The sequence below is a fragment of the Oncorhynchus clarkii genome, chromosome 17 (assembly GCF_045791955.1).
Source record: "Oncorhynchus clarkii lewisi isolate Uvic-CL-2024 chromosome 17, UVic_Ocla_1.0, whole genome shotgun sequence".
Lineage (NCBI taxonomy): Eukaryota > Metazoa > Chordata > Actinopteri > Salmoniformes > Salmonidae > Oncorhynchus > Oncorhynchus clarkii.
This window is the reverse complement of record NC_092163.1, coordinates 45,541,035-45,563,802: the sequence shown is the minus strand read 5'-3', so window position 1 is coordinate 45,563,802 and position 22,768 is coordinate 45,541,035. Positions and strand designations below refer to the sequence as shown.

The following is a 22,768-nucleotide window of genomic DNA, read 5'->3' as shown; positions in this document are numbered from 1 at the left end:
ACAGTAATGAATTGGGTTAAAAAGCAGATTTTTTACTATATTGGTTATTATAGCACTCAAATCAATATCCATCTAGAGAGTATGCCATGCATATGCTACGCTGACGTATGGACCTTAAAACTCCACGACAACCTCCTAATTCTCTCGGATTCCAATGAGATATTTCAATAAGATCATCATTTAAAAATCAGTGTGTAAAAACAACTCATCGGAGAAGGTGAATACTGTTGGGAGTGTCAAGATTTGTTTACATTCAGGTTAAATAGTGCCTGGAGACTTTAGATATAGACCACCATTCAGAATCATTTACATGTGGCCCATTTCCAGGAAAAAAATAAAAAAATAAAAAATTAAGCAGCACAGTACCTTGTGACATTTGTCTTGAGTTTCTTGAAGTTCTTTGCTTTTAATATGAAGCTTTTTCTCCATGGAGTTGGTTTTGGCAGGAGAGTTGAGGCCTGAAGCCACTGACCTGGGACAAGGCATATGGGAGAACACATTCATTGCACCATTCTGACAAAACATTCACATCTCATTTTGAATTGAATGCAAAGGGTTGTGCTCCACGAGTTTGACAAATATGTCAGATTCTAACTGGCATTCAATAGTTTCTTCAATCCAGACTATAGGACATTGACTAGGCTATTACATGACTGCAATTCAAGCTCAATAATAACACATTTTTAATGCCATTTAATTCAAAGCAAACTAGGCCCATTTCTCTTCTCAATATAATTTGGTACAATGACTGTCCATCTTGACTACGTTGAGTCAAACTGAAAAGTTAAATTGGATTTGGCAGACAATGACTTTGAAGTCAATCCTCATGCTTAGAAGCTTAGTTTGTGGCAATAAGATGAGGGATGATTAACATAGTAATCAAGATATTAATTAAGATATTAAAGGGAAGTTACAATAAATCAACCGCTTGAATTTGTAGGATGGAACAATTCCCTTTAGAAAAACAAGTGACGTTATTATCATAACCCCCAAAACAATGAAGCCTATGTTTTTGTTGGCAAATGACTAAACACATGATGTTTAGGTCTACCTCTTCAAGCTATATTTTAAAATTGAAGGCTAATCTTGCTCCCAGTGTCTTACCTTCACCACTACAGATACAGTAGACTATATCAGAGAAATGAAGTGCTATGTATAAAACTCATGAAATGCACAGGGATATTGATCCATTGTTCACATGTCACTTTTCTGGCCAGCTCCGATGGAAAACGTGTTTTTATAGCTTTCATCAAAAAGCATTATGTTTTAACCATTTGTATTTCCTGTTACAGAATGTATTTCCCTACTATATAAAAGCTGTGAGTAAACAGGTTTCCATCCAAGTACATGTCAGGTAACAAAATGCCACGACGGGCCTGATGGAAAGCACAAATTTGTTGGTAAACTTGCCAAATGTAGACAAGTTAAGAACTACACTACCGGTCAAAAGTTTTAGAACACCTACTCATTCAAGGGTTTTTCTTTATTTTTACTATATTGTAGAAATAGTTAAGACCTCAAAACTATGAACACATATGGAATCATGCAGTAACCAAAATATTTTATATTTTAGTTTCTTCAAATAGCCACCCTTTGCCTTGATGACCGCATTGCACACTCTTGGCATTCTCTCAGCCAGCTTCAACTGGAATGCTTTTTCAACAGTCTTCACTCCGCGGTCCGACTCATCCCAAACCATCTCAATTTGGAGGAGGTCGGGGGATTGTGGAGGCCAGGTCATCTGATGCAGCACACCATCACTCTCCTTGGTAAAATATAGCCCGTACACAGCCTGGAGTTGTGTTGGGTCATTGTCCTGTTGAAAAACAAATGATAGTCCCACTAAGCCGAAACCAGATGGGATGGTGTATCGCTGCAGAATTCTGTGGTAGCCATGCTGGTTAAGTGCGCTTTGAATTCAAAATAAATCATAGACAGTGTTACCAGAAAAGCACCCCCACACCTTAACCCTTCCTCCATGCTTTATGGTGGGAAAAACACATAAGGAGATCATCCGTTCACCCACACCGCGCCTCACAAATGACAAGATGGTTGGAACCAAAAAACTCACATTTGGACTCGAGACCAAAAGGACAAATTTCCACCGGTCTAATGTCCAATGCTCGTGTTTCTTGGCCCAAGCAAGTCTCCTCTTCTTAATGGTGTCCTTTAGTAGTGGTTTCTTTGCAGCAATTCGAACAAGGCCTGATTCACACAGTCTCCTCTGAACAGATGAGGTTAAGATGTGTATGTTACTTGAACTCTGTGAAGCATTTATTTGGGCAGCAATTTCTGAGGCTGGTAACTCTAACAAACTTATCCTCTGCAGCAGAGGTAACTCTGGGTCTCCCATTCCTGTGGCGGTCCTCATGAGAGCCAATTTAATCATAGTACTTGATGGTTTTTGCAACTGCACTTGAAGAAACTTTCAAAGTTCTTGAACATTTCCATATTGACTGACCTTCATGTCTTAAAGTAATGATGGACTGTCGTTTATCTTTGCTTATTTGAGCTGTTCTTGCCATAATCTGGACTTGGTCTTTTACCAAATAGGGCCATCTTCTGTATACCCTCCTACCTTATCACAACACAACTGATTGGCTCAAACGGATGAAGAAGGAAAAAAAATCCACAAATTAACTTCTAAGGCGGCACATCTGTTAATTGAAATGCATTCCTGGTGACTACCTCATGAAGCTGGTTGAGAGAATGCCAAGAGTGTGCTAAGCTGTCATCAAGGCAAAAGGTGACTATTTGAAGAAACTCAAATATAAAATATATTTTGATTTGTTTAACACTTTTTTGGTTACCTCATGATTCCATGTGTGTGATTTCATAGTGTTGACGTTTTAACTATTATTATACAATGTAGAAAATAATAAAAATTAAGAAAAATCCTTAAATGAGAGGTGTTCTAAAAACTTTGACTGGTACTGTGTGACCTTTTCCACAATTTGCTGTGTTCCAGCCTGAATTAAACATTACTTGAGACTTTGTGTCACTGGCCTACACACAATACCCCATAATGTCAAAGTGGAATTGTTTTTTTATTTATTGTAATTTAAAAAATAATGAGGAAAAGCTCAAATGTCTTCGGTCAAAAAGTATTCAACCCCTTTGTTATGGCAAGACTAAATAAATTCAGGAGTTTTCTTAATTAACAATTTGCATGGACTCTGTGCAATAACAGTGTTTAACATGATTTTTGAATGAATACCTCATCTCTGTACCCATCTCCTCCCCACACACAATTATCTGTAAGGTCTCTCAGTTGAGCAGTGTATTTCAAACAGAGATTACACCACAAAGACAAAGGAGGTTTTCCAATGCCTCAAAGAAGGGCACCTATTGGTGAAGTTATTAAATACACTTTGGATGGTGTATCAAATCACCCAGTCACTACAAATACAGGCGTCCTTAACTTAGTTGCCGGAGAGGAAGGACATCGCTCATGGATTTTTACCATGAACGCCAATGGTGACTTTAAAACAGTTAAAGGCTGTGATACAAGAAAACTGAGGATGGATCAACAACATTGTAGTTACTCAACCATACTAACCTAAACCTAAGTGAAACGAAGGAAGCCTGTACAGAATAAAAATGTTAATCCCACTTTGTAAGAACAAAATGTGGAAAAGGTTGTGTGAATACTTTCTGAAAGCACTGTATGTTGTGTGGTCCATGCAGTTTATGAGGCTACACTTTTCACAGAGTGGTGAAAGTGCAAGGTGATGAACTTGATTCTCCTTTCCAATAAAAATCTAGGGTCTTATTCTGATGACAGATCCTTGGCTGCAGTTTGTCAAACCTTTTTGTTCATAAAAATATCATAATGTAGGCTATAGGCTACCTGCACTGTATCTGCAAGCTGTTGGCTAGAGCACACGTGCCAAGACCAAGTAGAAGGAATTGTCCGTATCGTCCCGAGATAGAAGTGTGTACAGGCACAGATATGGGTACCAAAAAAAAGGTCCCAAAGAACACAGTGGCCTCCATCATTCTTAAATGGAAGAAGTTTGGAGCCACCAGAACTGTTCCTAGAGCTGGCTGATTGGCAAAACTGAGCAATTGGCGGGGGGGGGGGAGGGAGCCTTGGTCAGGGAGTTGACCCGATGGTCACTCTGACAGGGCTCCAGAGTTCCTGTCGAGATGGGAGCACCTTCCAGAAGGACAACCATCTCTGCAGCACTCCACCAATCAGACCTTTATTGTAGACCGGCCAGACTAAAGCCATTCCTCAGTAAAAGGCACATGACAGACCGCTTGGAGGACTCTCAGACCATAAGAAACAAGATTCTCTGTTCTGATGAAACCAAGATTGAACTCTTTGGCTTGAATGCCAAGCGTCACGTCTGGAGGAAACCTGGCACCATCCCTACGGTGAAGCATGATGGTGACAGTATTGTGCTGTGGGGATGTTCTTCAACGGAAGGAACGGGGAGACTAGTCCGGAGCGAGGGAAAGATGAACAAAGCAAAGTACAGAGAGATCCTTGATGAAAACCTGCTCCAGAGCACTCAGGACCACAGACTGGGGCGAAGGTTCACCTTCCAACAGGACAACAACCCTAAGCATACAGCCAGGACAACGCAGGAGTGGCTTTGGGACAAGTCTTTGAATGTCCTTAAGTGGCCCAGCCAGAGCCCAGACTTGAACCCGTCTCTGGAGAGACCTGGAAATAGCTGTGCAGCGACCCTGCCCATCCAACCTGACAGAGCTTGAGAGGATCTGCAGAGAAGAATGGGAGAAACTCCCCAATAATAGATGTCAAGCTTGTAGCATCATACCCAAGAACTCTCAAGGATGTAATCACTGCCAAAAGGTGCTTCAACAAAGTACTGAGTAAAAAGTCTGAATACTTATGTAAATGTCATATTTCATTTATTTTTTTTTATAACTTTTTTACAAATTAAATTATTTGCAAAAATTTCTAAAATATGTTTTTTGCTTTGTCATTATGGGGTATTGTGTGTAGATTGATGAGGGGGAAAACTATGTAATCCATTTTAAAATAAGGCTATAACGTAATTGTTTTGTGAAAAGTCAAGGGGTCTGAACACTTTCTGCGTGACAAAACCATCTGAATTGAAAATCCGATGGAAACCCATTGAACTTGTAGTCGGTACATAGGAATTTTGCCGCAAAAGTTATTTTCATGTCCACTACGTCATCATGCACAGCCTTTTATCCGCAACAAGTCAATGTCTAGCAATCACAGAATCTTGTTTACATAACGACATATGGTCCGACAAACAAACCATGAGAAAAATTGCAATGTAAACACAACAGCACATTTCCTAGAGCGCTCAGGACCACCATTACATGAGTACAGATTGAAACGGGCTGATACATTGAAATGCCAAAAACACAGGTACATGACATAACACGCATCCATAAAAATCAGCACCAGTTTTCCTTGAATGCGTACTGAGCAACATACTTCCCTCATCATCACAATGCCCCTGGGAGAGACGGTGCCTGGCGAACAGCAAAACACACAGGATGGGCATCACTGCCTCCATCACACTGTGCAGAGATCATAGATCAACAGCCAGCGCTGGCTGCATTTTCATAGATAGCCAGGATGGATGGCTGGGCAGGCTCTGTGTGGTTACATGTTAGCACTTGTCAGCTACAGGAGCTCCCATCTGCTTCCACTATGCTAAACAAATGACCATTTGCCTGGATTGCTCTGCATTTTTCCCTAATTGGGCTTAATGAGCAGTTTAATATACAACAAGCCCTCATATGTTAACACAATCAGCTTCTGTGTCTTGTTTGCGCTGCTTGTTTGGTACCATTAAAAGAAGTGCAAAAAATGAAACCAAAAACAGATCACCGTGTCTTAGGGAGATGCAGCATCGTGGGAGAGAAAATAAAATATATGAATGTAAAATAGGGAGGAGAGAGAGAACGAGAGCGCGAGAAAGAGAGAAAGAGAGACATACAGAGATGGGTCAAAAAAACATCCTCGTTTCCATAGAAATACATTCTCTCCACCAATCTGCATCCCTCCTTTCTCTGACTAATCTAATCTGCCCTTTGTTTCATATTTTTTGTGCTCCTTTTCTTCTTTCTGTTCCTTTTCTGCATCATCACCCACAGATTCTGCAATTAACCTGCCACAGGGAACAGTCAGTGCTAGAAATCAACCAGGGGCAACATTATTAGGGAATCAGCAAGCCACTGACTAGTTGAGTCAATTACCAACCAAACCACACCGCTGTTAATTTGGCAAAGCCATTATACACTGCGCGGCAATAACAAAGGCAGAGCACCATAACATGCACACAACTGAGGAGGGGAGAGAGGGGAGGGTCTCCTCCACCTCACAGCAGCGCACGCCATCGACACACTCACCGGAATACCAACCAGCTCTGATAGTCCAATAACATCCGCAAGCTACGTTCTCCTACCATTCAGCTCTGGTGTGTCTGATCTCCACAGCAGTCAGAGGTAGACGACAAACCTCTCGTCTCATTCTTTATCCCAACCTTTCTCAATCAGAGAGCTCTGTTTTCAAATGGTGAAAACAGTCAGAATCCGGTCTGTGTTTATGACTGGATGAACGCATGAAAGAGGGGCTTGTCTCCAACGAGAAAGGAGAGAGAGGAGTTCCCCTCATTCTGTCTGACACAGCACATAGCCACCAAGCCCATAATAGAGCCACCAGCCAAGCACTGCCACTGCAGGAAAAAAACTGCCTATAGACTCAGGCAGCATATAGAAAGACATGGTTGGATGATACCTGGAGAGCGTTGCCGTGGCGTTACTCAAGGCAGATCAGACCTGCCACCACCTGTGAATGGCGCCTATCAAGCAGAGGGGTTCGGCTGACAGACGCAGGTCAAGGTACAGTACTTACTCAGTCTTGGCCAGCGCTGTCAACGCCCTGCTGAAGAACCAGCCTAGAAAGGGCAGGTCCTGGCCCTGGAAGCCCGGCCGCAGGGGGTCTCGCTGGGCATCCGCTCGCCGGGGCCGAGGCTTCTCCGGGGGCTCCTCAAAATTGGAGGTATCATCTTCGGCGCGGAGTGTCGGCACGAAGGGAGGGAGGGCTGCGGGAGGAGGGAGAAAAGAACGAACGAGGGAGAGAGAGTGAATGAGCGAGAGAGATACGCCGGGAAAGAGTCAACAGATACAAAAAACGGGGGAAGTGAGGAGAAGAAACATGCGATGTGGCTGTAGCGCAGCAATTCGCGCACTCTCACACACACTCCTTCTCTCACACACACACTCATAAATTGCTCTTCCCCCCCTCCCCTCCCATACATACGTTGTAGCGTCTCCCTCTCTCTCACTGCAGCAGCTCGGTCTAATCAGCTGGAGCCATAGCCGCCAAAGCACAGCCCTATAGTCTAGCGCTCTATCTGCACTCACTCAACCATTAACAAGCCCAGCCTCATACATTTGCACAACACACACACGCATTTAAGACGCACACCAATCACACCATCTTATGGTAGTCTTTAAGAGCATTTTAAAGCAGAGGCAGTATTTGGATTCCCAAAGGTTCCTTTGATCAGCATATTTGACAAATAGCCCATTAAGCTAGGTGGGTGAATAGCCACCCAGGTCAATTTTTTTTTTAAATAATTTTTAAATTCTTATTTACAATGACGACCTACACCGGCCAAACCCGAACAACGCTGGGCCAATTGTGCGCAGCCCTATGGGACTCCCAATCACGGGTCGGTTGTGATACAGACTGGGTTTCGAACCAGGGTGTCTGTAGTGACGCCTCTAGCACTGAGATGCAGTGCCTTAGACCGCTGCGCCAAAACATCCTGATGCTGTGTTTTAATGTCAATGAAACAAAGGAGCTCTATGATCAAGTACTTGGACACGGGACTCCATTTCTTACTGAATTCAGCAACAATTTTCTTTCAATCAGGGTCCACAAATCACAGCTCTTCCATGAAAGGAAAGATATTCCAGTAAATCCTCTTCCAGAAATAGAATAGTCCACAGTAATTCTAATTCCAGTCGTTCATCTATTTACCCTGACAACAATATGATATTGTGAGCATCAATGAGGCAATTTCACATATCTGGTCAATCAAAGGCTCTGGCATTCTTCTCATGACATTCTCACCACGTGTCAATGCTGAGTGATTCTGAGCTGTAACACACAAGCGTTTATCTCATTAATATATTCCCTCATCCTAGTGTCAGGCTTTATGTCCAGCCTTTTCCCTGCTCTCCTGGGGATCACACACACACAGACACACACACACACACACACACACAGTAGTAGTGGCATCAGTAGTTGTGAGATAATGAGATTCGCTACGGTCTGGCAGGAGGCCAGCTTAGTCCAGAGGGGGGATGTTGAGGAGAGATCAGCAGCTCTGTGTGTGTGTGTGTACACATTACGCTGTACGTAGTATACTGTGTACAATATTTGTTTCCTTTAGTAGTATAGTGAAGCATGGAAAGCGCTTGAGTGCTGTATTTCAAGTGTGTGCATTCCATCGATCAATAAGAAAGAGCTCTACAAACCATTTACTGAAGTAAGCAAAATATACTGTATATCCAAAAACTGTCTTAGTGAATCAACAACCAAGCTAAGTGGAAAACCATGCCAGCTTTAAGTTTGAGTGAACTATCCCTTTAAACCGAATCAAACCCTAGTTTTTCTTCTCTACCTTGCAACACTTAACAGATGTAAGACACACATTCATAAACAAGGCTGAGGTGAGAGGACCATGATCAGCTTATAACCAGGGTCGTACTCATCAGGGCACTCAACGGATAAGTTTGAAAACGTTTCGCAAACGGAAAATGAAAATAAGTGTTTCTTATTGGACAAGTTCACTTGTTTTCCATTTGGTGGCTAATGAATACGACCCTGGTCAGTTAGGAGGGGGCCAGGGCTCACCTTGTCTCAGCTTGTTCCAGTCCACAGTGGAGAAGAAGGGGTGACAACGGAGCTCCTCAAAGCCTAGCCGCTCCTGCGCTCCACAGAGTAGACTCTGAATCAGGTCTACAAAGTGCTTACTTGCCTTTGGATCCTGGGGGAACCTCAAAAAACGCTGGGAGGAAAACGATAGGGACAGAATGCAGAGTCACAACGGTCTTAAACATAGAATTCAGATAACTCTGTGGCAGCTAAGGTTGTCAAGAATCACTAAATGTTTTGATATGACTACTGTAGTTGGTGTAAAATTGCTACGCCTATTTTCCCTTTAGACTGCCTGAAGAGATAGCGGACAGCCTCATACATCATTTGTCAGGTAAACCCCCCCCCCCCCCCAGCAGATTCAAAATAAAAATGACCTACTTTTCCAGGATACCAGTTCTTTATCATTCCATACCTTTTTACAGACTTCCAGACCAGTGCAAGAAGTATCAGACAGTACGTATTAGATATAATAATGGGACCCTACCTGGAAGTTCATGATATTGTGGGCAGTCTTGGTGGCGGTGCCATCGGTGAACGGAGACTTCATGTAGATCATCTCGTAGGCGATGATCCCTAGTGACCACCAGTCACACTCCAGGCCGTAGCTACACTGGGACCCCCCGTTCATAGCCCCCAACACCTCAGGGGACAGGTAGTCCTGCGTTCCGACAGATGCCCTGGGGGTAAACACCTGCAAAACAGCCATCTCAGTTACTCTGACCTCATGAATAATCTCTAAATTAATGTTATTATGTGGAAGTTGTAACTGCTATTGCATTATGTTATAACCCAATGTTTGAGTAGTAATCCATCCCTTGCACAGGTTTCACATGTTGTTTCAATGGAGCCAGCAACTTGGTAGTTCCATGAGCTTTTTGTTTTGTTTTTGCGGCACAACCTTCTCACACATTCAATAGGAAAAATAAGAAATCCTCTTCAGTATATTCATTCTGATGTGTGAGCTTTTACCTTTTTATTAGCAGTGAGCTTGGCAGCTGAACCAAAGTCTGCCAGCTTGATGTGCCCAGTGCGGTCAATGAGCACATTCTCTGGTTTGACATCTCTGCAACAGCAAAGATGCGAGGAGGATGTGAGAGAATGCAGGAGAAAGCGAATGGGAACAGAAGGACAAGGAGGAGCGAGACCAGACAAAACAATTTGACCTAAACGCAGGTGAGAGATCTTACAAAGAGCGAGAAGGATTTCTCTCTTATACCTGTGGTGTATTAACCGTATATGAACATTGACACTAGTAGTCACGTTGTTATTCTGGGGATTCACATTAGCGGTACAGAGGTGTGAAGCCCATTTGAGTGTATTAAAAGTGTGGAATTTGGAAGTCACCTGTGGACAAAACCCATCTGATGCACAGCGTGGATGGCCTCCACTAGTTCGGCCAGGTAAAACTGGGCCATGGCCTCGTCAAATTGCTCCTCATATCTGTTCATCAGGGCCATCAGGTCCCCACCCGGGAGGTAATCCATCGCCTATCAACACACACACACGGAAATTAAACACAAACACGGCCATGTGCATAGTAACGTGACAATCATGTTTTCAGACAAACAGGAAACTGTCTTGCAACAGCCTGGCCAAACAGCTTCATTCATTTTGTGTTTATTTGAAACCCTGCGAAAAAAGACAAGTATCACCACGCCACATTGCAGACAACACAGTTTCTATGGTCATTGGTCCCATATTAAACCACCAAGAGCTCCAAAATGTGTCTGGAAATTAAATTGAAATACTTGTCACATGCTTTGTAGACAACAGCTGTAGACTAAAAGTGAAATGCTTACTTACGGGTCCATTTCCAACAATACAGAGTTAAAGATAAGATAACATTTTTATAAAAAATATAAATAGTGAGGAATAAATACACTGTGAATAACAACTATAAATAATAAGTAAAAATAACATGGCTATATATAGGGAGTAGAAAATAACAAAGCAACCGTTTCTAATTAATTCTACCAGTGCTGCCGTTGTTCCATGCATTCTAAATATAAACAGGAAGCAATAAAGGCAGCAGCTATCAGTAGGGGTGTTAAAAGTTCAGCAACGAGGAGGAGCATACCGCAGCGCATGAATGGTCGGGGAGTCTGAATGAACAGCAGCATTCTAAAGAGGTTACCTAGCAACAGGGTACTGAGAGACACTTTGGAGCAGTCTAACACTTGGGTAGAGATGGATTCTTTGTATTTTCTCTGGGCTCAGTATGGAAGTGTGGGCAGAGATCAGAGCTGGGAGTGGGGGCTGACTGAGCTGAAGCAGACATGGAAAATAACTCATTTCTAATTTAAGCCACTCAGTTCGCTTTCCGAGCAGCAATGCATTGCTCACTTGGCATTTGTTTTGGATATTCTAATCCCACTAAATTCACAGGAAGAAGTGGACAGAGCGTTCCAGCAGCAAACGGAGTACAGTGAGGGAAACACACAATTGTACTGATTAGGTAAAGTGGGAAAAAAACAACTAAAATGCCAAATTTTTGGCTGAAGGGACACATTTGGGATTTCGAAATTGAATTACAAGCCACAAAATTGTAATAGCGGCTCAAAGAAGGCTGCAAAGGAACGAAAATTAAACTAATGAACGGTTTGAACAAAACCAATTTGATTATTTATTTTTATTTAGCTACGCAAGTCAGTTAAGAACAAATTCTTATTTACTATCGGCCTACTAAGGTCTATAGATGCTATTTATGCATGCATTCGGTTTATATTATTGTTGTTGTTATGAAAAGGAAGACATGGCGGCATCCATACCCTGCAAACACTATGCTTCGATAACATGTTTTGAAAATCTATAGTACTGTTTATCAGCCCAAAACAAAATATGGTACATGACGCCATCTATTGGACATCTGATGGATAGCAGTGGAGAGGCATGAGACTATGTAAGAAAATTGAAAAGCAACCCGGGTTCCATTTGGATTGACAGAGCGCAATGCCATGATGAATTCATTTAACTACGGATGTAAATATAGGGTCCCAGGCCATATTGAAGTACAAAACAGGCCACGTTTGGCCCTAGGGCCATAGATTGCCCACCGCTGTACTGACCCATAACCAATCTGGAATCTGATTTGTTCCCAGCCAAATTGCCTTGTTTTTAACGAGACTTTTCTGTGAAAGCAAGGTCGACGGAATGTTTTCGAGCGAGACAGACGAGTGGCCATGGCCATCATTTTCAGCGTTGTCTTAGGGGCATTCTCGCTAGTAATATCTATAGATTTGACAAATTGTGTCGAATATTGATATTGCATTGTGGTGTCAATCACACAACAAATAATTCATAGGCAATAACCTATGTATTTCAATACTGTTACCAGGTAGACATTGTCTTGGTCCTGGAAGGCATACAGGAGCCGTGGGATCCAGGGGCTGCAGCTCAGTGCCAGTATCTTCCTCTCCTCCTCATAGAACACCTGAGGGAGGAACAGAACATGAGTTACAGAGGAAGGGAATGCACCTGCCTGTCAACTACATTTCAGGAAACCACAAACAACGGATATTTTCCAAACATGGTACAGTTTTCACAGATTGACTCCTCAGTCAAAGGTGTATACTTACTTCCATTTAAGTTGACTTTCAAAGTCTCTCTTCGACATTGACGCATGACTAAGTGAAAATTCTATGATTTACATGGAAGTGAGGACCCACCCCCACAACGAATAGCTATTTTTGGAGCAGAGTGAAAAATTGTGTAGCTTACATTTTCTTTGGAGCGCAGGCCTGCCTTCTCCATGACCTTCAAGGCACACACATCTCCTGTGGATCTCTCTCGGACCACCTGTACTTCAGCAAAGCGGCCTCGTCCAACCACCCCGCGCTTCTCAAAGTCCCGCAACCCAGGCTGCAACTCATGTAACTCTGACACCACCTCAGAGTCTGAGAGTCACACACACATACACAGTTAAACATTAGTAATTGAGTATTCGAACAGACGTCAAAGCTCAATCTTTAACCAGAGATAACTTTTTTCAACAAATACTGTCAAACTATTTTGTGCAATGCGCTTTGTGGTTGCCCAAACAGGCAAGTGTAATTTCACCTAGAAGACAACATAAACTTGCTTTGACTCTAGTGTTCCATTTGTACATGTACATTTGCAGGGGCACAACAAAAAAGAAACCAAGCCAAGCATTGCAAGTTCTTCTCCCTAAATTCCCTTTCCTCTCAGTGTCTCATTCACTCAACTGCGTTCTGACCGCTCCTTACACACACACATGTGCTGAGTGAGCATACAAGCTCCCATTAGGCCTCCAGAAATCAATGCCTATAAAAACATTATCTAACTAATGGGATACACAAGCTACATTCCTTGCCAAATGATGACAGTTCACAAATTCAAAATGGACTTGTTGAATGAAGTAGGAAAATATGTGTTCCAACCACAAGCTGCAGTTTTGGACTAATTGCTTCCTATCTATTATCCGCGTAGGCTCCTTTGCAAACTGCTAGTGCCATTAAGAATTGGTTAGCTTAGCTTATAACCACCCTAAACATAGACAAGTTCGAAACTGAAAATACGCAAAAACATTTGTTTGATTAAAACAAAAACTACATTTTCATCACAATCATTAAGCATAGGCCAACTCACCAAACTGATGTCATGGCCATAATTCACCACCATGCAGAGTTCAATGTGGAATTGTTAATCCAATTTAGAAAACTCCAAAGAACAGGCAGGACAAACTAAATTGAATGCCTGTATATCGAAAAAACAGATCTTGGTTTGTAACCCTGAAAAAAGGTATTTCAACTTGCCAAATTGAGCCCTGTTTCAAATGATCACTGAGAATAACTGTTCCAGACGTGAGATGCGCATCCCTTCGCACGGTCTAACTGTTCTGTCACTTGGGAAAAATATGAGGTTCTATTTTATTCTGTTATATTACACAATATTTTTCTTCTTCTATAAAATTGACTGTGATAAGGGCTAAAGGAAATAAGAATCTATTGTCTGCTAAATTAACAAAGCAAGGCTATGCTATTACACAGCAATAGGCTTCGACAAGCAAGCGCCACTGCTGAGGTTCTGAAGATTGTGTTCCACAATATGATATAACCAGTTGATATTACGGTTTCAATAAATGAATATTAAAACGGCACTTGCTTTTTTCTTGACTGAATATATAAATGGGCCATGTTATCTGTAATGGTTATGAAAAATTAGGCATTGTTGCACACTGTTGGCATAGGCCTATAGACAAATGCACACACATTTGTTTTACAAGCAAGTACTCCAACAGTCAAAACATGTAAAATACCCATCCCTATTAAACATAGGAGTATAATAAGATGATATCCTTTACTACTAAAACACTTCAGTAGTAAATGATAGATGCAAATCAAATGCTTACACTTGTTGACAAAGTTGGCCACATATTCTATCTTCATCAGGTCTGGGGAAGAGCACTCCTGGTAGAGAAGGAGCAGAGCGTCCAACAGCTCCTCCCTCGTCACATTCACCCCACCCTGTAGGCCATGGTTGGATGTCTTTCCCTGGAGTGTTAAAGCAACAGGGGCATACATTAATCATTCTTATCAATTAAACGAGGCTTGCCAACGACCATCTCAGACCTTGCTGAACCTTTATCTGCATTGAACTGTTGAGCTAATTAGCCATATTAGTCGCTAGAAAGTTTATAACCAAATGATTAGGAGTATGTATTTCTACTGTTGTTTTGATTATTCTCTCTTACTAGCCCATATATAAAGGCAGTACATCAAGTAGCTACACCAGACAGTAATATTCACCTGCAGTAGGTGGTTGAGGCGGGAGCAGCGACTGGTCATTGGATCGAGAGACGCCAGATCTTTCACACTCCCTTGATATTTGAATTTAAACATACCGACGCCTTGACTCTTTCCTAATCCAACAGAGATTGACACAGCAGGATCAGTTTTAGAATCACAAAATCAGCTGGTACGTTAGCTATGAGCAGCAATAACAGCTAGTCAACTAGCTATCTTGCCCTGGATAATTCAACACATTCATTGCAAGCAAACTAACAGAGATAGAATACGAATGAACTTTCCAACCTAGTACGTACATATAATAAAAACGTAATGTAGCCTATCTAAAATTTAGCCAACGGACAATATACTTAAAAAAAAGAAAGAAAACATTAGGATCCTCCTGCTGTCTGCGGACCTGCGGTTGATTTTACTTCCGGTCCACTTTCGAATTTTGCGCGTTCTCTGTTCGCCTCATTACGTCATCGCATCACGTTCTCACAGTGCTCGTTCATTGGATCAAGGGCGTCTAGTCCCGCCCTCCTTACTTGGCTGACGCGCGACACACTTGACTACACAGTGGCTGGTGTTCGAAAGACTAGTATTCTCCTCTCTTTCTGTAAAGAAAATCATGCCGTCTGGTTTCCTTTAACTGGAATTTGATGTATAGCATTTACTTTTAATTAAGTATGAAAATGTAGTATTTTTCCCACAGTAGCCTACTTAAGTACATTTAAAACCAGATCCACTGGAAGGTTTTTTGGGGGACAATAATTTCCTCCTTCAGACTAGATGGACATCATATTTTACAATTTGTGTCTCCCCTTGTTGTAGGCTGGATTAGATGGTTGCATTCAAGACAAGGTGTTGTCATTCATTTTTTGTCTTAATTTAAAAAAAATTGCCCCCACACTAGATACAAACATAACACACACATACGAACAACAATTGAACTTACAGACGCACAGAAACAACTATTACATCTCATCTGCCCAGACCCACATGCTCACACCCTCATCCCCAGTGCCTGCATTATTATTTGCCACATGGCCTTACATTTTTACCAATTTAATACATAATTCGAAATTTTCATTGTGTTATTGATGACGGATTGATGAGAAGAGAATCATCCAGCATTGGGTTTCTGTAAAAAGAGGGTGACCCAATTACCACCTCATCGTTGAGTGGATTGTGCGATAAACCTCCAGGTAAACGCCGCACTTCCCAGGAGTCATGTGTATCCCCTGTCACAGGAGGAGACAGTGGCTATGGAGACATATGTCACCGAATCTCTGGGATAGGGGTACATTCGGCCCTCCAAGTCATCCGCCTCCTCAAGTTATTTTTTATAAATCATTTGCACGGACGCAGACCTTATGAGTACCTCGTCATGCCATATGGGTTGAAAAATGCTCCAGCCGTCTTCCAATCCTTTGTAGACGATATTCTCCGGGACCTGCACGGGCACGGTGTGGTATATTATATTGATGAAATTCTGATCTATTCCGCCACACACGCCGCACATGTGTCTCTGGTGCGCAGGGTACTTGGGCAACTGTTGGAGCATGACCTGTACGTCAAGGCCGAGAAATGTGTGTTCTCCAAACAAGCCGTCTCTTTCCTGTGGTATCGCATTTCCACATCTGGAGTGGTGATGGAGTGTGACCGCATTGCGGTACGGTAAAGGAGGTGCAGCGGTTTTTAGGGTTTGCCAATTACTACCAGACGTTTATCCGGGGTTTTGGGCAGGTGTCTGCTCCCATTACCTCACTGCTGAAGGGGGAGCCGGTGCTTTTGCGGTGGTCGGCGGAGGCGGGCAGAGCTTTTGGTTGTCTGAAGGCTTTGTTTACCGATGCTCCCGTATTGGCTCATCCGGACCCCTCTTTGGCATTCAGAGTGGAGGTGGACGCGTCCGAGGCTGGTGTTGGAGCTGTGCTATCACAGCGCTTGGGCACGCCACTGAAGCTTCGACCCTGTGCTTTCTTTTCGAGGGAGCGAAACTATGATGTGGGGGACCGGGAGTTGCTGGCTGTGGTAAAGGCTCTGAAGGTGTGGAGACATTGGCTTGAGGGGGCGCAACACTCTTTTCTCATCTGGACTGACCACATCCGGGCGGCGAGTACATCCGGGTGGCGAGGAGACTGAATCCTCGCCAGGCAAGGTGGGTGATGTTTTTCACAAGATTTCGTTTCACCATCTCATATAGACCAGGTTCCCGTAACGCTAAGGCCGACGCACTGTCCTGTCTCTATGATACCGACGAGTGGTCCATCGAGCCCACCCCCGTACTTCCGGCCTCTTGTTTCGTGGCATGGGAGGTGGACGCGGACATTGAGCGGGAGTCACGGTTAGAACCTACTCCACCACAGTGTCCAGCTGGTCGGAGGTACGTCCCGCTTGGTGTTCGCGACAGATTGATCAGGTGGGCCCACACAGGACGGTGCAGATTTTAGGGGGAAGTATTGGTGGCCCACCTTGGCCAAGGACTTGAGGGTTTTATGTCTCCTCCTGTTCGGTGTGCGCCATGTGTAAGGCTCCTAGACACCTGCCTAGAGGGAAGTTACAGCCCCTCACCGTTCCACAGCGGCCTTGGTCACACCTGTCGTTGGACTTCCTCACTGATCTTCCTCCGTCACAGGGGAACACCACGATCCTGGTCGTTGTGGATCGGTTTTCTAAGTTCTGCCATCTCCTCCCTTTGCCCGATCTCCCTACGGCCCTACAGACTGCGGAGGCCCTGTTTACACACGTTTTCCGGCACTACTGGGTGCCTGAGGACATAGTTTCTGATCGGGGTCCCCAGTTCACGTCCCTGGTTTGGAGGGCGTTCATGGAGCGTCTGGGGGTCTCGATCAGCCTGACCTCGGGATTTCACCCCGAGAGTAATGGGCAGGTGGAGAGAGTTAACCAGGATATGGGTAGGTTTCTGCGGTCGTATTGCCAGGACCGGCCAGGAGAGTGGGCGAGGTTCGTCCCATGGGCCGAGATGGCCCAAAATTCACTCCGCCACTCCTCCATGAACCTGTCGCCGTTTCAGTGAGTGTTGGGCTATCAGCCGGTCCTGGTACCGTGGCATCAGTCAGACCGAGGCTACTGCGTTGGAGGAATCCCTGAAACAGGCTGGTGGGCGGCAGAAGGAGAGAGCTGGGGCCATTTAAAGTCCAGAGGGGAATAAACGAGGTGTGTTATAGGTTACAGCTCCCCCTTACTATCATATTAACCCCTCGTTTCATGTGTCTCTCCTCAGGCCGGTGGTAGCTGGTCCAGTGCCTCCTCCCCTTCTGGACATCGAAGAGGCCCCGACGTACACGGTGCGTTCCATCCTGGACTCTAGGCGTTGGGTGGGGGGCCTGCAGTACCTCGTTGATTGGGAGGGGTACGGTCTGGAGGAGAGGTGCTGGGTGCCGGTGGGGGACATCTTGGACTAATTTCTGCTGAGTGAGTTCCACAGCCTCCATCCGGATCGACCTGCGCCTCGCCCCCTGGGTCATCCTCAAGGCTGGCGTCGACACGCTGCGGGAGCCGCGCGTCACCACCATGGCTTTTGGGCACTGCATCTCACAACCGGCTGTGATTTGTTTGTCCCATAGGGCGGCACACAATTGGCCCAGCGTCGACCGGGTTTCTCTGACTTGCTTCGTTAAATAAAGGTTACATTTTAAATACAAATTGTAAAAATGACTACAAATTGGCACTCCTCCACCATTGTAAAAAATACTAACCAAAATATAAACGCACCATGTAAAGTGTTGGTTCCATGTTTCATGAGTTGAAATAATAGATCACAGAAATGTTCAATATGCAACCCAAAAATATTTATCTCAAATTTTGTGCACAAATTTGTTTACATCTCTGTCAGTGAGCATTTCTGTGGCATATCAATAAGCTGATTAAACAGCATGATCATTACACAGGTACACCTTGTGCTAAAAGGCCACACAACACAATGCCACACATGTCTCAAGTTTTGAGGGAGCGTGTAATTGGCATGCTGAATGCAGGAATGTCCACCAAGGCTGTTGCCATATAATTAAATGTTAATTTCTCTACCAAAAGCCACCTCCAATGTCGTTTTAGCAAATTTGTCAGTAGGTCCAACTGGCCTCACAACCGCAGACCATGTATGGCATTGTGCATTTGTATTTATTATGGATCCCCATTAGCTGCTGTCAAAGCAGTAGCTACTCTTCCTGGGGTCCAGCAAAATTAAGGCACTTTATACCATTTTAAAAACATTACAATACATTCACAGATTTCACAACACACTGTGTGCCCTCAGGCCCCTACTCCACAACTACCACATATCTACAGTACTAAATCCATGTGTATGTATAGTGCGTATGTTATCGTGTGTGTGTGTGTGTGTTGTGTGTGTGTGTGTGTGTGTGTGTGTGTGTGTGTGTGTGTGTGTGTGTGTGTGTGTGTGTGTGTGTGTGTGTGTGTGTGTGTGTGTGTGTGTGTGTGTGTGTGTGTATGCATGTGTCTGTGCCAATGTTTGTGTGGGCGAGCAGTTTGCTGGTCGATGGCTATTTGAATGCACAGGGATACCGTGACGAGATCCCGAGGCCCATTGTTGTACCATTCATCCGCCGTCATCACCTCATGTTTCAGCATGATAATGCACGGCCCCATGTCGCAAGGATCTATTCACTATTTGTGTTGGTAAAATTTATTAAAATTAATTATGTGAGAAATTGTGGTGGAAACACCTTTATGCGCAAATATTGATCTAATAACCTTCATATCGAAGTAAAGTCACGTGATGATATGTTATGTTGTCCTCCCTCTACGACTCTGGAAACCATGCAGTTTATTAGGTTACAGATTAAATAAATTGTGATGAACTTCAGAGGGTAGTGAATGTGCAAGGTGATGAGCTTGATGCTCCTATTCTGGTGTCATGATGATTGATGCTTGGCTGAAGTTTGACAAATGCAAATAATATCGCTGTTATCCATAATAATCTCAGCATGTAGGTAGTCTACCTGCACTGTATCTGCGAGCTGTTGGCTAAAGCGCATGTTCCAAGACCAAAGACATTCCAAGACATTCGCAATATAACGCAACAGTTTTTGTTACTATCATTATAGTTGAAAATGCAATGGAAACCCATTTAACATGTATTTTTCATTCGGTACATGGGAATTTAACAGCAAAAGTTATTTTTATCTGCACTACTATCTGCACTTTTAAGCAGATTTAAGAATATCTATTCTTGATACACACAGGAAACTGTTGAGCGCGAATACCAAAACAATTTTTTTTACCCCTTTTTTCGATCTTGTCTCATCTCTGCAACTCCCCAACAGGCTCGGGAGGCAAAGGTCGAGTCATTAGTCCTCCGAAACATGACCCGCCAAGCTGCGCTTCTTAACAACCGCCCGCTTAACCCAGAAGCCAGATGCACCAATATGTCGGAGGAAATACCATTCAACTAACAACCAAAATCACACCACAAGGAGTCGCTAGAGTGTGATGAGCCAGGTAAGGCCCCCCCTGGCCAAACCCTCCCCTAACCAGGACGACACTCGGCCAATTGTGTGTTGCCCTATGGGACTCCCGATCACGTCCGGTTGTGACACAGCCTGGGATTGAACCCGGGTCTGTAGTGACACCTCTAGCACTGCGATGCAGTACCTTAGACAACTGTGCCACTCGAGAGGCCCCTGCGTTGCATTTCTTGACACAAACCGGTGCACCTGGCACCTGCTACCATACCCTGTTCAAAGGCACTTAAATATTTGGTCTTGCACATTCACCCCCTGAATGGCACACATACACAATCCATGTCTCAATTGTTTCAAGGCCTAACAATCCTTCATTAACCTGTCTCCTCCGCTTCATCTACACTGATTGAAGTGGATTTAACAAGTGACATCAATAAGGGATCATAGTTTCACCTGGATTCCCCTGATCAGTCTATGTCATGGAAAGAGCAGGTATTTTGTACACTCATTGTATAAGAATATTTTCCAGGGCATACTGTATGTTTCATTATAAATCTGGTTATTTCACATGGCGATATGGGAAGCAAAAAGGTTAGCTAGCTTGCAGTGTTTAGCAAACTTGTAAGCAATGGAGGACAAGAGACCATTCTTTTGCTTTCACCACAAATGAGAAGATAACAAGAATCCACCCAAAAATGTATTTTGTTTAATAATAATAATACATGTAATAACTAGTGATTACAGGCTATTGTGAAATGGTAGAACCTGCTGTGGTGTCGTGACTTTATGTTCATTAATCTGATGACTTATTTATTTAATCCACTATGTTTAATTGTTACCCAATTAAATGAATCATGTAACAATTAACTCATTAGGATTTGAGACACCACGGAAGAGGTTGTTTAAACAGTTACCATCTCAAAAATTAAACTCTAAGGTATATATCAGGTACCAAGGTAAGACCCAAGTGCAGACTGTGTGAAGTAACAATGTTTATTGTAACGGGCAGGCAAACGGACAGGTCAAGGCAGGCAGGGGTTCGATAATCCAGAGTAGAGGCCAAGGTACAGGATGGCAGGAAAATTCAGGGACAGGCAGAGTGGTCAGGCGGGCGGGTACAGGGTCAGGACAAGCAAGGGCAAAAACCAGGAGGACGAGAAAAAGAGAAACTGGAAAAAGCAGGAGCTGAGACACAAAACGCTGGTAGGCTTGAATAAACAAGACGAACACAGGGGATAATGGGGAAGATGGCCGACACCTGGAGGGGGGGAGACAATCACAAAGACAGGTGAAACAGATCAGGGCATCTTATCATATCCTAATTCGGAAGCTCATGCATCTGCAAAAACCCCAGCCTTACTCATGATTCAGTACTACACAAATTGATTTAATTATTTATTTACTAGCTAACTAAATAATAACAGGCTAACATACACACTTAATACATGAGACAAAGGTCCCTAGCGGACTTTTACAATATGGTGGCTTTTTACACAACGACATGGAGAGGAAGAGAGAGGGAGAGAAAAATACACATATCGTCAATAAATGTCATATCGTCAATAAATGTTCTCACAGTAATCATATAGTTTGCACACGAACCGCTGCCCATTTTGAACAAGAAATCATGAATGTATTTACATGTGAGAGCCTTTTATCGGTCGGAACCATCCCTCCTTGGGAAGGTTGTTGGCTTTTCATTGGCAAGCTGTATGGCTCTGATTGTCCGAAAGGGATCTTCCCTTTCCCCCTCTTCTACTGTTGTTCACTCTGGAAGATAGCTAGCCAGACATGTCGACAGTTCCCATTGGTGATGAGCGTAGTAGGATAGTCTCACTTTGCTTTTCTAGATATTTGACTCAAGATAGCTAATCAGCTGTCTCAGTGATTGTCTGAGAGGGGAGTTTGTTTTCCCCCTCATGTTGTTATTCAGGATTCGCACCACGATGGAAATGACCTGCAGCTCGCCTTCTCTCTGGTCTAAAGGAAGGTGAGTTTATTTCTTCACCTCGTATTCAGGTTCAATGTTGCAACCATTTCAAACATGTAGCTCCCGCCTCACATTTCCTGGTCTCTGAGATTCAGCTTTTATACCACTTTAGATGTGGGCTGCAACTCCCTGTCTTTCCTGGTCTAATGTTAATCTATGTTATCAGTCCTTTTATGCCCTCTGGCCAAAGGGGACAGTTCTGTCAGTCTGACATGCTCTCTGACCTCACTTGGGGCGTGGCTACTTACTATGCACAAAGTTATGTAAAACTATTTTCTATTATGGCTCTTAAAATCATGTCCCTATCTTAACAAAAAATACTTTCATCTTTTCATATTATATGCACAACGTATTGGATGGAAACTTGGCAGATAAAGGGGATATACTTTCCAAGTTACAGTATTTCGTCCATATGATTTTTAACGACATCACAAAATCAAAACCATTATGACATTAGTTTTCATTAGCTCCCCACTGACCATTACCCACATTCTTATGTTAGAATTATTGTTCCAGTGTCCACTTTTTACCCTGTTAGAGTTTCGTCAGGAAAAGCCTGTTAACAAAGAGATTCCTCTTGTGGATTTTACTGGAGGGGGAGAACGAGACCCCCCCCCCTCTCCTGTAACTTACAACAGGGTGTGAACTGTCAAACCGGCCCAGTTCCCCCCCACCTCTTCTGTGG

General features: G+C 43.5%; 1 protein-coding gene across 2 annotated transcripts in view; it reads right to left on the bottom strand.

Moving 5' to 3' along the window:
- LOC139370921 (citron Rho-interacting kinase-like) overlaps positions 1 to 15,080 on the bottom strand; it is a 50,606-nt gene extending 35,526 nt beyond the window's left edge. The window contains exons 1-11 of one of the 2 annotated variants that reach the window (XM_071110808.1): positions 14,964 to 15,080; positions 14,668 to 14,780; positions 14,271 to 14,412; positions 12,620 to 12,795; positions 12,234 to 12,332; positions 10,247 to 10,389; positions 9,872 to 9,965; positions 9,387 to 9,593; positions 8,879 to 9,032; positions 6,866 to 7,055; positions 367 to 472 (exon numbers count right to left, since the gene is read on the bottom strand). In XM_071110808.1, the coding sequence (XP_070966909.1) occupies positions 367 to 472; positions 6,866 to 7,055; positions 8,879 to 9,032; positions 9,387 to 9,593; positions 9,872 to 9,965; positions 10,247 to 10,389; positions 12,234 to 12,332; positions 12,620 to 12,795; positions 14,271 to 14,412; positions 14,668 to 14,760 (1,404 nt within the window). In that variant the 5' untranslated portion in view covers positions 14,761 to 14,780; positions 14,964 to 15,080. Of the gene's footprint in view, positions 1 to 366; positions 473 to 6,865; positions 7,056 to 8,878; positions 9,033 to 9,386; positions 9,594 to 9,871; positions 9,966 to 10,246; positions 10,390 to 12,233; positions 12,333 to 12,619; positions 12,796 to 14,270; positions 14,413 to 14,667; positions 14,781 to 14,963 lie in introns of those variants that run through there. The other variant, XM_071110807.1, reaches the window with a different exon arrangement.
- Positions 15,081 to 22,768: the final 7,688 nt, after the last annotated feature.